Source organism: Cuculus canorus, chromosome 11 (genome assembly GCF_017976375.1).
Source record: "Cuculus canorus isolate bCucCan1 chromosome 11, bCucCan1.pri, whole genome shotgun sequence".
Classification (NCBI taxonomy): Eukaryota; Metazoa; Chordata; class Aves; order Cuculiformes; family Cuculidae; genus Cuculus; species Cuculus canorus.
This window is the reverse complement of record NC_071411.1, coordinates 5,128,424-5,144,276: the sequence shown is the minus strand read 5'-3', so window position 1 is coordinate 5,144,276 and position 15,853 is coordinate 5,128,424. Positions and strand designations below refer to the sequence as shown.

General features: G+C 35.0%; 1 protein-coding gene across 17 annotated transcripts in view; it reads left to right on the top strand.

Annotated features, from left to right (window-relative positions):
• The window catches only part of ERC2 (ELKS/RAB6-interacting/CAST family member 2), a 416,897-nt gene that overhangs the window by 142,273 nt on the left and 258,771 nt on the right, over positions 1 to 15,853 (top strand). For 13 of the 17 annotated variants that reach the window (XR_008451681.1, XR_008451679.1, XR_008451678.1 and 10 more), the window contains 3 exons: positions 8,520 to 8,657; positions 14,218 to 14,358; positions 14,909 to 15,049. Coding sequence is in view for 1 of the 17 variants with exons in the window: in XM_054076666.1 (XP_053932641.1) it covers positions 8,520 to 8,657; positions 14,218 to 14,358; positions 14,909 to 15,049 (420 nt within the window). In the remaining 16 variants the exon portion in view is untranslated. The remainder of the gene's footprint in view (positions 1 to 8,519; positions 8,658 to 14,217; positions 14,359 to 14,908; positions 15,050 to 15,853) is intronic. The other 4 variants (XR_008451688.1, XR_008451687.1, XR_008451686.1 and 1 more) reach the window with 1 other exon arrangement.

Below are 15,853 nucleotides of genomic sequence, written 5' to 3'. Positions count from 1 at the left end.
GAGAGAAACCGGGAGCCTACAGATTATGACAGAGTTTAAATTTAGGTATTAATTCTTTAACTGGATTGTCCGCATGGATATCTATGATATCTCGATGGAACGGTAACTTTCTAGCCTAGAAATAGTTAATTGTAAACAATAGTTCTGTAGTGAACATGGAGAGAGTGAATATGAAAGAACAAAAGTAAAAAAATACCCTTCAGGTAATAATAAAAAAAAAAATCCCTGCATTGATTCAAGCTGATTGAAGAAATCTGAAAAAGGATAAATGGACAACTGTAGTTAAGATGAGGGGGACGTATTTGGAGTGAGAAGGCAGATTTTTATCTCAAATATGGCCTTCTTCAATATTTTAATTTAGAAAATGGTCTTCAGTGTTTCAGTTGGGGAAAAAATGTTGGAATGCAGGTGGAGAAAAGGAAATGGCGACTAGCCTGAAAAATAAATTGGGAGTGTTAATGCTGGGAGGCTGAAGGGACTGAATAATATCAATTCAGAAGAGTATTTGTGATGGGATGTAGTAGTAAAAATTGCCAGTATTCTCTCTGCAAGAGTACTGGGCAGCAGAAGGAAAGATAACCTCTCTCGTTGGCCTTTGAGTCATCCCACCTGGAAAACCGTGCTTGATTTCAGACATCCGATTGTCAGAACAGTGATGTGTAAATGTTAGACAAAAAGAATAGAAACTTGAGAGGGGCAGGTATAGTGATTGCATGGCTCTCAAATGCAAAAGGAAATTGCCGTAGGTGTTTCAGTGCTAGGTGTAACAGGCTATACTCCTGGAAAAGGTCTTAGAGTGTCACAGTGTATTCCACTGCCCACGAATAGCGGTTAAAGGAGATTGTTACAGTGAAGGAAAACACTGCATTTTCTCTAGCAATTAAGCTGGACTTCTAGCCTCTTTCCACCACAACCTGCTCAACTTTTTTCACTTTGAAATGAAGTACAATTTGTAAGATATGTACCTTACTCTTAGAGTTTCAGAAGTCTAGATAATGGTTCTTTTCTGTAATTAAAGAGAAATCTTTTTTTTTTCCTATCTTTTAGTTTTCCTAAGTGTGTAAAATCATAATTTAGGATAAGCTATGGGAAATCATTCCTTCTGTTATTTTTCTGAACTCTTTTAGTCTTTTATTGATGGACATTGTTTTTGGTTTACTGTCTTATTTACGTTGAATGCTTCCCATTAATTTTTCAGGACTATATTGCTCCTTAGAACTACTATTGATATAGACGTAATAGGAATGACACTATACAAACTAAAAGGTGTATCACCGTTCAGCTGAAATGATTTGTATTATAAGTATGCCAAAAGAGCCTTTTTCTGAGTTTCCATTACAGCATGTTACAGTATGCCTGGCTTGTGTATGGTATTGTATAACAGTTTTCCATGCAAAATATTCTTGAAAAATTCTTGTGTAAGCTAACATATCTTATTTTTATATGCATCTATACCAAGTAATACAAAGCTGACCACGAGTAACGGGTTATCAGATGTCTTCAAATACTTGAAAGGTAGAATTGAGCAGAAAAGTGTAATTTTTCATGGTTGACTTGGAGAAGTAACACAGGTCATATTTTCTCTCAGTGTGCGATTGGGCTAGACTTCAGAAAAAGTTCAGCAGTTGGTCGTTACCCTGTAATATGCAAATTGTTCTGAGGTGCAGGAGTTCATACCCGACCAACCCAGCTTGAAAATCTGGCCCTGAATATGTGTAGACAGTGGTGATAAAAATCATTAGCTTGTTAAGAATGAATGTCTAGCTCTTTGTCATAATTGGGATTACGGGTTAGTCTAAATTGTGTTATTACACTTAGTATCTGGAAATAGCTATTGCTTTTTGAATTATGTCACAAAAAATACATGAAATGAGTGAAAAAACTTTTCAATGGATATTTGACAAGACTGTGAGTCCTGCTTAGAAGAGTCCAAAAGTCAAGCTGTTTTGTTCAGAGGATTTATTGGTCCCTGAAGAGAAGGAGACAGAGACTGAGTATTTCCAGATACACAAGTGGATATTATCAGCCCAGGCTTCTTTTGGCCAGCTTCCTGGTGAAGGTTAATTTTAGCATTAAGTTCCAACTCTTTCTCAGCTGGAGTCTGGCAACAGAAGCCAAGCTTTCAGTCCAGGAGCTGCTTTCTGTGTGACAGCCTTCTCTCTTCGCTCAGTTTGCCCACTGACCTGCTTTTATAGCCCTGTAAAAGTATCAGCTGACTTGAGGGCAGATCCCTTCCCTAAGCAGACCTGGGGGAGTTTTCTTCTCCTCTCTGTATGAAAACTCAGGGGACACATCATCTTTCTTAATGCTTGTTGAGTCCTCTGAATCCTTCCTGTACCAATACGCTTGAATCCTTTATAATGGAAGGAATCTAGAATCTCACAATAAGTAAAAGTGGATCAGATATTTCCTGCTGTAACTGCAAAATAAAACAAACAAACGCGCTTGTTCTGGAAGAAGAAGAAAAGAGATGAATTTTTATCGTCAGTTTTACTTGCATTTGCTTCTATTTATTGATACAATAGGATGCTCTCAGTTTCTACACGTGCATGAGATAGTAGGCTGCTGGTTTAGATGATAGAATATGGAATTTTTTTTCATAGTCACATATAAGAGCACTTTATTGCAGATACTGACCAGAGACTATGACTGCATATTCCCTGTAAATTATATACATTTTTCTCTCAGTGATCAACACTACAGAAGTTCTTTTCCTCCTTCATACCTTTTTTTGTAAAAAAATAAGGGGCATATAGACTTCTTTTTATCATCATTTCTTTTCCTTCTTCATACCATTTTTTTTGTTGTAAAAAACTAAGGGGCATATAGATTTCCTTTTAGCATCAGGTTAATTTCCAATCCTCTTGATTTTTTTTAGATACGATAATGATACTTTATGCTTCTGTACTGTTTTCTTTAAGATTTTGCTAATACTTTGTACTCCATAGGTTTATCAGGCTAAATCATCCAGAGCATATAACAGCCTGGGAAATATTTATATATTATGTGAGTGAATATCTTAATTCTACTACTGACTTATTTGATTTCCCTGGCCTACTTTAGGAAAGTTTAATTACTGTGCAACATCTGTACAGAAGCTTGATATTGATGTAAATTTCATGACTTCGTTAATCATATCCTTTTTGTTCTTTCCAGCTTTACAGCCCTATTGTGGTGAATGTGTTGAGTAGCCTATCAAATCAATGGGAGAGACACAGTGAACATATGGGACTGAACTGTTTAGTAGCAAGAATGTCTTCTAGACCTTAAAATATCCCTGTATTCCTAAAGCAATTGCTCCTTAGGTTACAGATTTGTAAGCAGACCTGAGAAACACTTGTAGTAAGTTAGAATATAAAAGCAACTAATGGCAAAAACTCAATGAGCTTGAAGAAGCAGAAAATGTGCTGTACAGAAATGCTGTAACTTTGGAGGAAACAGTGTAAGTGTACCTCAGGAAAAAAAATAATTTCCTTTTTTCTGGTTTCTTATTATGGTTTTATGTCTTTTTCTGCTTTTTAAGCTTGTCAAGTAGAGAGAAATTCTGAAGGATTATTTTCTTTCCTGCTTGGATTATGAGAGTTGGGAAGGTAGCAATAGGGTAATTACCAGCTCATGCCGCTATTCTATTGCTATTGTCATCACGTTAATGTGAGAGCTGATGTATGTAGCAGCGTTTGCTTCATTAGCTCCTTTGTGACAGTCACTGTGTGCCTGCACTTTGCCACTTTGGACTGTAGTCCTCAAGGAAGTCGAGGTAAAATCTATTCAGACAGGTCAGTCGTCTTATGTGAAAACCTTATGGTTCCGTTGATTTGGAGGCTGCTTTCTCCTTGGACATGCACCATATCCATGGTTGTAAAAGCTTTACATTAAGGGTTATGTAAAGTTTATGGACAACTTTAGAAATACTGTTACTGTCTCCGATTGGGTAATCTACTGTCACGTTGGTAGCGTAGGATCGAGCTGGTTACATGCTTTAGGTCATCTAGAATCTCTGTTGTTTAAGAAAGGTTTGTAGGACAAAATAATGACAGACTAAAAAGCTAAAAAAGGTACTGTTGAACCATGAGGTGTGTTGTAGCCTGGATCGGTACAGTGCTGTGATATTACTCCACTTTGGAAGGCAGTGACAGGAAGGTACTCTGGAAATATTTTCGATTGAGAACAAATTGTGCAATAGACAGTGATAGGTAAGATGCTATAGGTACATGAACAGAGATGTTACGACATCTGTAGATACTTCTGTTTTACTGAGCTGCAGTGATTCCATGTTCTGGGATATACTGAGATGTTTCTGAAAAGGACCATATGAGACAGAACATTTATCATGAGTGTTACTAATAAAAATAAATTGTGTGTAAGTCGACATTTAGAGTATTTGCATGTGAACTATACCTATTTTTTTCTGTTTCGATTAATAGTTGTCTTCTGTTATGTATATCTATGAGGCAGCAGCTAAAGTCTGAGAATAAATACTAAGGCTTAAAGTAGTCATAGTTAATGCTCATGTTGGATGAATGCTATTTATTAAATCTCTATTTCTCATAATTCCATGAACTGTTTAAAGTAGAATGCAGCAGTACTTGGGAGATAATTCAGTAGAATTTGTTTTCTTAAAATAGTAAGGTTATTTAGCAAATACTGAAAATGATATATACAAGAGTTCTGTTTCCTTCCCTGTGTTTTAATTTTAAATCTAAATTAAACCAAACTTTTATAGTATTAATCTCTACTTCACTGCAACAGACATGACCTGTGTTTTAATATGAAACAAATCTCGAAGAATTCTACCTAGAGAAATTTAGAATCGACCAAAATTAATTCTAGGATTTAAAAAGACAGCGTAACAAAATACTTGTCTCAGATATTGAAAACTCAAATAAAGAGCAGAGAGGAAAATATATGGGGCTAAGTTCAAGTATATGGTTGTATAGTTTCAGTAGCTAGGCCAAGGACATCTCTGAAATTCTCTCATACGCTGTCTTAAGCTCTCATGCTTTAACGCATATCTCTAGGGGCAAATTGTTATAGTGTGGAACGTTTTCTTTGATTATATAATTTTCTTGCAAATTCCATAGTACGGTAGCTTAATTTTGATAATGAAAGTAATTTTCTTTTGAGAACTTGTGTTACTGTAGAATTCTAAAACCTCTCTCTGGGTGATATTTCAGTTAATCCCTTGAGTATTTAAGAAACATTCCTCAGACCATTGCCAAAAAGTGACAAGATTAGCATATGCAGTTTATTGACAGGATGTCTCATAGTAAAGACATTTATCTGTAAGAGTATTGCATTTTACAAAGGTACAAAGTCTGTCTTCAGCTCTGGGAATATACATGCTTTCTGGACCACAGAGAGGATGGAGAAGTTTCTTCTCATACAGCTTATGGCACAGGGACACGGCAGTTTACAGTGGTCAGAATTACATGTTGACAGAACTACACAGTACCTGATTTCCCATCAGATAAAAATTTATGTGCTTGAGGATTAAGAAAGTTTTAACATCCCTGTCATAAATTGAATTCAGGCATACTCAAAACTAACCAATTATTCAGCAATAAAATTGTATCCTTACTCAGATGTCTGTACCTAAATATATGTTGGAAAATGACAGAGGTTACCAAAGGGTTTGTTATTCTTTCTGGAATTAAAAAAGCCAGGAAGAACTAAATCATATCTTGTGTTCCAGGATTTTAGCATATGAGACTACTCGGTCTCTTTGCCTCGTGTAATCTTTTTGAGAGAACTCTTTGTGATTAACTAGTCATAAAATCTTGTCTTCATTAACAGATCTTTACTAATCCCGTGCCCATCCCAAACAAACAAAAGCTCTGTGGTGCTGATTCTACTCGCACACATGCCAGTGTGGTCCTGTTCCCATCAAAGTATTTCCTTCAGATTTATATAGCACAAATAGAAGAATAATCAGATCCTTTCCTCTAATTTTATCTATAGACTACTCATTGAATGACTTATTTTAAAGGAGTTGTGATTCAGTGGGGATGTTTTTAATTTGCTGCCTGTTCGCTTTCCCTCTGAGGAAAGAATTTTGTAAATGCTGAATAATTTTAGAACATGTTTTCTTGGTTAAGGGTTGGATCATATTTTAAATTATGAGGAAGGAAATCGTGTAAATGCCGTGGAATTCAGATAAGGACTTTGCATAGGAAATAAGTACTTTCATTTAGGGTCCCTAGAACTGGTAGGTCAAACTGATGATAATAAAGGACCAAATCTTACCTTTCTTTCAAAGAACATGTAATCAATATTCACTCTTCTGTTTTATTTCCTTTTCGCTTGAGAAATTGTTTTGGTGAAGCTGAAATGTGCAATTGCTTAAGTATTCCACAGGGTGTCATGAGGTAGTTGTTGAAGTCATTAATACTTAGATGAAAGTAAAAAAAGAAACATAGTGTGCAGTCGTCTGCGTGCCAGCTAATGTAATTTTAGATGTGACTAATACACGTGCCATAAAATAAAAAGTTCTTAACTCATTAACACATGTATCTTATTTCTGTATCTGTATAAAATATACACAAGATGAAAAACATTATGAGAGGTCGTTTACAAGCGTGAGCTATTCTATGTCAGGTCTTCCCAGAAATACCTTTACATACCTTAGTATTTTATGGTTTGTAGAGCAAGTGGAATCTCTGGCCCATAGCAGCAATCTGACATACTAAATGGTGTAATAAAAAAGAAAAGAAAGGAAAAAAAGCCCAGAAAAAAAGAAAAAAAGGTACATACTTGTATTTGTCATGCTGTTATGAAGAATTTCTAATTGGAATGTGCTCCAGATTTGTTGTCAGATTTTATATTACTTCTAACTTTTATTTAAGTTCTTTTAAAATTTAAATTTATTTAAACAAGGTTTATACAGTGCATGCAGCTGTACTGTGGATTTTATGATTTGTTAATTATAGTTATATATGATGTCAATACTTCAGGCTTTTTTTTCCTGCACGTGTATAATGTAGTAGGAGGAGAATTTTTACCAAAGTATGCCACACATTAAAGTGTGTTTGATTATGGGGATACATTTTTGCATATGGAGACCAAGTTTTTATTGACGTAATTGTTGACTTCTGCAGAGCTGCACATGCATTGAATTCAGCTCCAGGTTTATAAAAGAGTCTTTAAGTGCAGTCTAACAGTAATTAGGAAGGATTCCACTTCTGAATAGTTAAAATAGGAAATGCTTTTAATGGAAAGGACATTGGCCATGAGAAAAATTACATTATTTTATGAGAAGAACAGCAAACCTTCATTCGCTTCAGTAGAAACAGAATGTGATCTGAAGTGTAAAATCACCGATGAAAGTAAGAATTTGCATTTCCGTTGACAGTAATAATTTGTCTATTTTTAACAGCATATTTTAAACCAGCTTTGAACATGCGATAATTTATGGAGTTAGGCATATATTGTCATATTGTATAAAGTCTACTAGAATAATAGAGTAGTTAATTTTGTTACTATTTATTTGTGTTAAAACTTACGGAACAAATTCCAGTCTTATGCCAGTGGCATAATCGTGAGTGACACTTAAGAGCACAAGATGAGGGGAGGTTGGTTCTTCCAACAGCCAATTAATAACATTTTATATATGTAACGTATCACACATTCTCTCTGCTTTATGGTTGGAATGTCATACTGCCTTACAGCCTTGCAAGATGATTACCTTGACAGTCAGAAGCTGAGTGCTTTTATTCAGATTTGCTTCCAAAATCCGTGTGGTCCTGTGGACCAACATTTGTGCAAAACTTTTCTGACTTTACCACTATAAATCATGACCTGTTTAAAAAAAACAGTGTGTTTATAGGTACCTTAGCAGTATGTTTAAATACTCGCTAGAAGAAGAACTAGATCTATTTAAATCAGTTTTAATGTCTGAAATAGATTGTGGTACCTTACATCTTCATGAAGATGAAGAAAGTGAATGGAAATGACGACCTTAGGGTTGTTTGGGACTTTGTTTCTGGGTTTGGCCTTTTGAAGTATGAATAATCTGATTTCTCTTCAGGTGAGTTTCCTTTATAGCACGTCATTGTGGACTAAGAAGAGATTTTTAGATAGGTAGGTTATAATCTCTCCTCTTCCTCAGTGTAAAGCTCACGAAACTCACTTTGCCTCCCTCCACTTTCTTTTTTTTTGGTCTTCTTATTGCAACTAGAATAATCTGAAGAGGTAATTCCATACATACTTTGAATTACTGAGATAATGTAGTACCTTAAACTAAAGTGATTAATATCAGAAAATATTTGAATAATAAAATACCTGACCACGCTAAGGTTTTTCCAATAATTTGTTAAAAGGTGATACTTTTTAGCAAAGCAAAACAAAATAGAAAGGACAGAAGTTAAAAGCTGTTGATATTATACCACGTAAAAACTTGGCAGTACACTGAGGCATTCGTATCATTGTGTGATATGTAAACATTCAACTGATCCAAGCACCCGAGTCCCTCTTTGGATGTTAAGACCAGGTTGATGAATATTATAATCTGTTTTTATTTTCAGATTGAAAATCTACAGGAGCAACTTAGGGACAAAGACAAACAACTAACTAATCTCAAAGATAGAGTGAAGTCGTTGCAGACGGATTCTAGTAACACAGATACAGCACTAGCAACCTTAGAAGAAGCTCTGTCGGAAAAGGTAACATTCTCTCATGGAACAGCATTTTGTGCTGCTCCTGTGGGTAAAGCGTGTCTAGAAAATGTCTTTTTAAGTTTGACACCTATAACAAAGTATTTTGTGAAGGAAGAACAGTGGCTGTTCTAGTAGGATGAGCAAGGGGTGATTCCTAGGTAATGAACTGAAGCAGGACTGAGTTAAAGAAGGACGTCCTTTTAAGTGGGAACAGAGTAAATGGCCCAGGAGATGGGAATATTGTACCTTAGTCAATGGGATGAGTGGTCGTTCCCCGAAAGGACTGAAAGGCATGGACACCTGTCTTAAAAAAGGTTCGGGGTATGTTTATGGCTTTGTGATCTTGATTATGCCATTCATTTATTTGTTAAGCACAGCCTAACTGAGCCAACAGCTAGTGACAGTTATCTTGGCTTGCTGCTAGCGCTATTGGCTTCCTACACTGAATTTATAAAGGAAATTGAATTTCATTAAAAATAGAGAATTATTTTTATTTTTTTTTTAAAAAAAAACCCTATATGCTTCTAATTTGAAAATCCCTAGCAAAAAGGATAAATCTGGATTCTTCAAATAAGCATCAACACGTTCCTGACAGTTTCAGTGGGGTCAGGTTTTTTTGAATACAAGGTAATCCAAGTGAATTTATATGCCAAAATAATTAGTACAAATATCCACTTTTTTGCAGCTCACAGATCTTATATATAATATAAGCCATTTGCAGTGTGTAATTCTATGGCGATATTGATGACTGTGTATGACTTGAAAATGCCACTATGTTGGCACTAACTTCTAAAATGCCAATGCTGCATCTTTGACTTATTTACATGTTTAATCACTTAACATTTTCTTCATCAACAAGACTACAAAAGTTGGTGTTACTATTACTTCTGTTGCTTCATATTGATAAGTTTACAGCAGTTATGCAGTACAGCAAGTTACGTGCATTTTATTAATCTTCCGCTGCTAATCTGGACACGGTGTTCACCACTCTCACAGCATATTATTAAAAAATGACACAAAGTACTTTTTAATCTGTCTTTCCTCCTTCTAACCTTATCTTTTCTGGTTTAGTCTCTGTTATCATTTTCTCAGAGTGCCCATAGAGGCAGCTGAGAGTTTAAAACGGTCCTTTTACCATCATGCTGCTGTTGTCAATGTGGAAAGCAAAGTAAGTGCTGCGATGCAATCTTGCCAGATCTCCTGTGCAACTGATGGTGAAATAGATTGTCAAAAGCAAATCAAAGCTTGTATCCCATCTTCTTCCTCAGCTGTACCTGCAGCACTTCAGAGAAAATGCGCTTATGCAATGCTACTTAGCTGGGATAATTTGCTAAGCTGCAAACTATCGTCAATGCTAATGTTATTTCTCCATCGAAAATAATAAATTAGTGGCTACTCATACTAGAAGCAGCTTGTGTGGAGGAATTGAATAGATCGTGTACATATCATCCCACTACCAGAAATACAAACGATTAAGTAGTACTGGGTTAAAGTATAACCCAAATTAATTAGTGGCAAGCTATTTTCAAGTAGTTTTGTACCAGTACTATTCTAAAATATATTGAAATAGATGTAAGCTAATAAATAGATGTAAAAGCTTTTATATTTTTGAAGAAGTTTTGTATAGAGCTGAAAATAAAATATTCTGTCATTCTCAGACGTACAAACTGTAAAATTTTACTAAACTCTGGATGCATTATTTTTGAATGTTGTAGTGAGGGTTTGTCCTAGAGCTCCTTTAAAATTTGTGCTATTGAATTTCTTTGAGTATATGATAACTTGAAATGTGACAACGCCAGAGATCCTGAGGGTATGGAAATTTGTGTCAAGCTTAATTTGATTGCCATAGTAAAGGTTGAAAGTCTGATACATGATGCTAGTTTTAGCGTTTTGGAAAAGTTAGATAGTTTAGGTCATTCTCTGAAATGTATTTTTCCAATTCGTGTCTGCTTCATTGGAAATTGCAGGGGTATATATGAACAGACATATTTTTAGAAGAATTGGTGTGATGAGTGGTTTTTCCAAGTGGAATTGATTTAGACTCCCATGGTGCCTAGGGTTGAATTCTGTACAAAGTAGTCACTTTGCTTACATACAGTCAGCTGAGAGTAGCATCTTCCCTGCGGTGTTTGCAGGCTACTTCAAGACACAAATAGAGACTTAAAATATTGCCGTCTCCTTTAAGTTCATTGTCTAAATCTGCTTATGTGAACCACGTTATAAAAATTCACCTTCAAAAAAAAAAGAGCAGCAATATTGCAGAATAGAATTAATATGAGCTTTTGAGAAATAGGCTACTTGATCTTAGAGCATTAGACACAATGAGGAGAACGTTTCCAAGGGAAAAGCATCGCTCTATGATTTTGATAATTGTACAGAGAAATCACACACAATTTCTTTCACATTGTAAGCTTCTTGAAGGACACAGTTTCAAGGGTCAGTTTCTCAATCTTAAGTGTAGTCTCTGGGATGTATTACACGCATCTTCTAGCAGTCCCAAACGAACTATTACTTCTAGCTTTCTTGTGTCTGCTGGCAGATAAATACCTTGGCAGATTGTTTACATATATGCCTCATTCCTATTTGCATCTAGCTTTCCAATTCATTCTAGCTGTGTCCAAAAGTAATATTTCTTATTCCAATTTCTGTCAGCAGTAGCATTCTTAAGATCTACAGACTTTATCAGTAGTTGTTAACTTTTTCCAGTGCAAATGCTGGTAGAAATATGGAGTAGATTTTTGTGCAAATGGAATAAAACAAGAACCTTTATTGGTAGTTTCTTATTAACAAGTGGATCAATGTATATATTTTTATGAATTTAAATTTGTAATGCCTTCTTGAAAGGATGCTACTTTGATTGAGGAATACGAGATTTCCATGGAAATACAGTGTTTGTTTTGGTTTTCTTTTTCCCAGTAAAATTTATTTTCCCAGTAGAAATTATATCAAGCCTAGTTTGCAGCTGTATTGTCTGGCATTAGGCCAATTCAATAGTTTTTTTTTTAATTTTAATTGCAAACCTTAAGAAAGTACTTGAAGAGCATCATTGGAAGCTCTTTTAAACAGAAATTAAATTTGTTTATACTGGTTTAGTTAACCACAATTCACTAGAGTTCACTAGAATTGAGTTTAATTGCATTTCTTAGTTTTTATGGTAAGAAGAAAGATATTGAAGCATGATCATATGATAGGAATGAAGGTATTTTTAAAGTCCAAGACTCAAACGTTGGAGCATGCATGTTTTTCCTGCATTGTTCTTGAGAATACTCAGACTGATTGTTTGTCTCAGAATTAGGAAATATGATTTCTTATTTTTCACAAATATGGATTTTTTTCAAAGCATCTGCTTTTGATTTTATTTTTTTCATATTTAGTGATTAGGCAGCTTGGTAATGCTAAATGAGTTCTTAATGTAAACATCATAAACCAGCATCAAAATTTACTGGAATGGAATCCTTTTTGATATTTGTATTTTTTCCAGCAATATTGCTGATAGAATTTGTTTTCTGAACAGGAATCAGAAACGAATCAGCACAACTTTTAGTCACTTCTGAGAACATTTTAGAAATAAACTGAAAAATACGTTAGTTCAGTTCCTTACTTCTAAGTCTGGAGCCTCTCCCAAGCACTGAAAATTCTTAACAATGAAGGTTACATTGGAAGAAACAAAAAATAAGTTCCCCCCAATCAGAAAAAAAGTAGTTTGAAAATCAGAATATACAAAAGCGCTATCAGCTTCCTTGATGTTTTAACAAGAAACTTTTGAAAGAATATCTCTGCTCTTGGACTGGCCCAGAGCAGCTCAAGAGGTTGCTTTCATGAAGCTGATATTTATAAAGTTGGTCCTACTGTAGCAGCACACAGCAGATAAGCAGTTGAGTATGTCTGATAATAGAGCTATATGCTGTGGCAATTCAGTTCCTGCTCCTGTGATAAAGTGCAAGTAGATTAGACCTGTGAGGTCCTCGATTAGTGCCTAAGGAAAACTTGCCAATGCAAATAAGTCTGAAACAAGAACACATTGTTGAGATTTCTGCAAGCGAGCTGTTAATCAAGTAAAACATGGTATATTAGGGCCTTTTAACACGTTTTTGACATTTAGCTTTGTGCAGCTGACAAATAAATTAGTCTTCCTTTTGTGACTGACTGAGAAAAAAATTATACTTTTCATAAATAAGATGAAATAGTGTTATGTTTAACTTTTTATAGAAGAAAAACATGATTTAGGTAAACAAATCTTCAAGAAGGAGTTGGTATAAAACTAGGTCTGAATATGACTAGGTGGATTCTGAGTGGTTACAAAACTACTGCACTTAGGTGGAGGCTGGCATTTTAAAGTTCCAGGGATTAAGAATTTATATTATTTGTTACTATTCAGTATCCTATATCATCACTTTCTTGCGTAATCTGTATAGCAAAAGCCAGCTAATAGAAATTGTTTTTTAGAAAATTGTGCATTTTCCGGTTTGTCACTTGTGTAATACTCAACAATGTTGCTGCTCAAGGACCTCTATTCCGTATGAACACCTTTCTACCTGAAATACTGCCAGGTATGAGTCAGAGGGAGGTTTTGCCGTTGGGCTGAATGAAACCACGAGTCGTGTACATCTGCAGTGCCAGGGGTCTCGGTGCAGAGAAAAGACTTCCAAAATGGTGCTAGAAGTTCTCCTGACACTCTGCTTTGGTTGACCTATTCTCAAATCATAAGCAGCTCTAGAGATACAATTATTTCACCCTGGTTTGTATTTGCATCCTTAAGTGTGGGTAGAATGTGATTCTGAAAAATATAATTATAGCTTAACAAAATCATAGCACTCCATTTATTTTTTACGTTTCATCTTTTGAGTTCATCGCCCAATCCTTGACTAGTGAATTTCATCAATCCCTATGGTAGTAAATGGAAGTCAGAAAAATGTTTTAAAATGTGGTTGAGTTTAAGTGTGTGTAGAGTTACTGTTAATTAGATGGAGAAAAATCTTTCTTTGGATATTGCAAGTTGTATCGTTGTATTGGGTAGTTTTTCTTTGTTTTTGAAAACTTTTTTGTTTTCCTCTTAAAATATAACACGTGTAAACTCTAAATTACTGATAATTAGCAAGTGGTTGATTTCTGATTAGGTTTGGAACCTTGTACCTTGAAAACTTCTTGTAACCACTGTAGAGGCTACTAGCATTCAAAAACCATATCCAAATTTAGGCAGAGTAAACCAGCCACGGACTGTTTGTTTTGAGCTTTGATTCAAAAGTTCCATCATTTATGAGTGCAGGAAATAAATTACTGAGATGAATACTTTTCCATATCTATCACAAGACTAAACATATTCGTATCAGTATAGCTATTTAATGAGGTTTCTGTACTGTATTACTCTTATCAAGTATTTAAAACCTCGATCCTGTGCTTTTGAAATCAGGGTAATCTTACATTGACTTTAATACCATTAACTCAGTCATCCTCCACTTCTGAAGGTTGATTTTTCTAAATGTTGCTTAATGTAAAGAAATTTTATTCTGTCCTTTCTTAAAATGATTCCCAACTTTTCCATTTTGCGGCTTTTTTCCCTTCTTAGGAAAGAATAATAGAGCGCTTGAAGGAGCAAAGGGAGCGAGATGACAGAGAAAGACTTGAAGAAATTGAATCTTATAAAAAAGAAAACAAAGACCTGAAGGAGAAAGTTAATGCTTTACAGGCTGAACTGACAGAAAAAGAGGTCAGTCTTTTCAGTAAAATCTATGCTCTTCTATCTATGTCATTATAATGAAATGAAGTGCATTAGGTCCTCTTGAATCATTTTAAGTACTGACGTTCTGCCACTTCAGTGGTCAGCTTCTGAACTGCTGTTTTCTTAAACATTCTTCATAGTCTTCGCTTCTGTACATAAAATATTGCTTCAGTTTTTGCATAGTTGTGTGTCAACATCTCTACTTTTTCCTCTACGTAAGCCTCCAGTAGGTTCAAACGTTCCATTCTTGCTCCTATTTTCATTTGTCAGTTAGAGCAATAGACTTAAATGTAATTGTACCTCCAGAATTTAATGTCAGCTTGTCTGTATTATGAATGTTTCTATGTTTCACTGCATGCTCCTGTGGTTCCAATTGGTTGTGTTTTCGAAACCGTGTCTTTTGCTATCAATGCTTATCTTTGTGTCAACTCTTTTTGGGGAAGGGGAGGAGGAACAAGATCCAAGTGGTTGCTAAGTTGGCAATAAGTTATTGTCCTGATGACTAGGAATTAACGTTTTACTCTTGGTCATTTTTCAGTCTAGTTTAATCGATCTCAAAGAACATGCATCTTCATTGGCATCAGCAGGGCTGAAAAGAGACTCCAAACTTAAGTCTTTAGAAATAGCCATAGAACAAAAGAAAGAAGAGTGTAGTAAGTTGGAAGCACAGTTGAAAAAGGTAAGTTTCATCTTAAAACAAACAGACAACAACAATCAGAAAACCAAAAATCAACATCCCATCCCCTCATTTTGAAACGTTTTGCTTATTTACTCTGCTGGAGTAAATCTAAAATCTACCCATCTTATGCTGTTTGCTGATGCTTGCATCAAATACTGCTAGCTGTTCAAGAGGCTTGTACCAAAGCCACTAGTGAGCCTCAGAAATTATCTTGAATACCTATATGAAGGAATTCTGAGAAGCTACTACGAATAGATGAAGTGAGAGCAAGATATTAGAAGGAAAGTAGAAGGGTAGAAAGAGATAATCAAGCCAGTAATTTGTATGGCTTTGAATTTATACCTCTATTAGAAGTAGACTAAAATATTTGTAGCATGGGAAAAAAATTAAAGGCTCATCAAAGAAATGCTGTACTTCCTAGTAAAAAGAATTCTGCTTCAGAAATGGAAACTTTAGCTAGGTTCTGTTTTGGCATTTTTTTTGTTTTGCTGGTGAACATGTTTGCGATAATTAAACAAAAGAATGTGTAGTGTATCTTGGTTAGCAATTCAGTATTTCTATTCAGTAAGTAGTGGAAGCAAGCATTTAAAGGAAAACATACAAATCCTATATTTTATAACATGATTTTCTTTAAACCGATGCATTAAAATAGTTTTTACTTAAAGAATTTGCAGTTTGTTGATGCGTATTCTACCATACATTGTTTCTTTGACCTCTTTCTGTGTCATTTGGTAGTGTCTGCTGTCATTGTTTGAACACCAATCTCATAACATATTGATGGGTTTAAGCATTATGTTTTCCCTT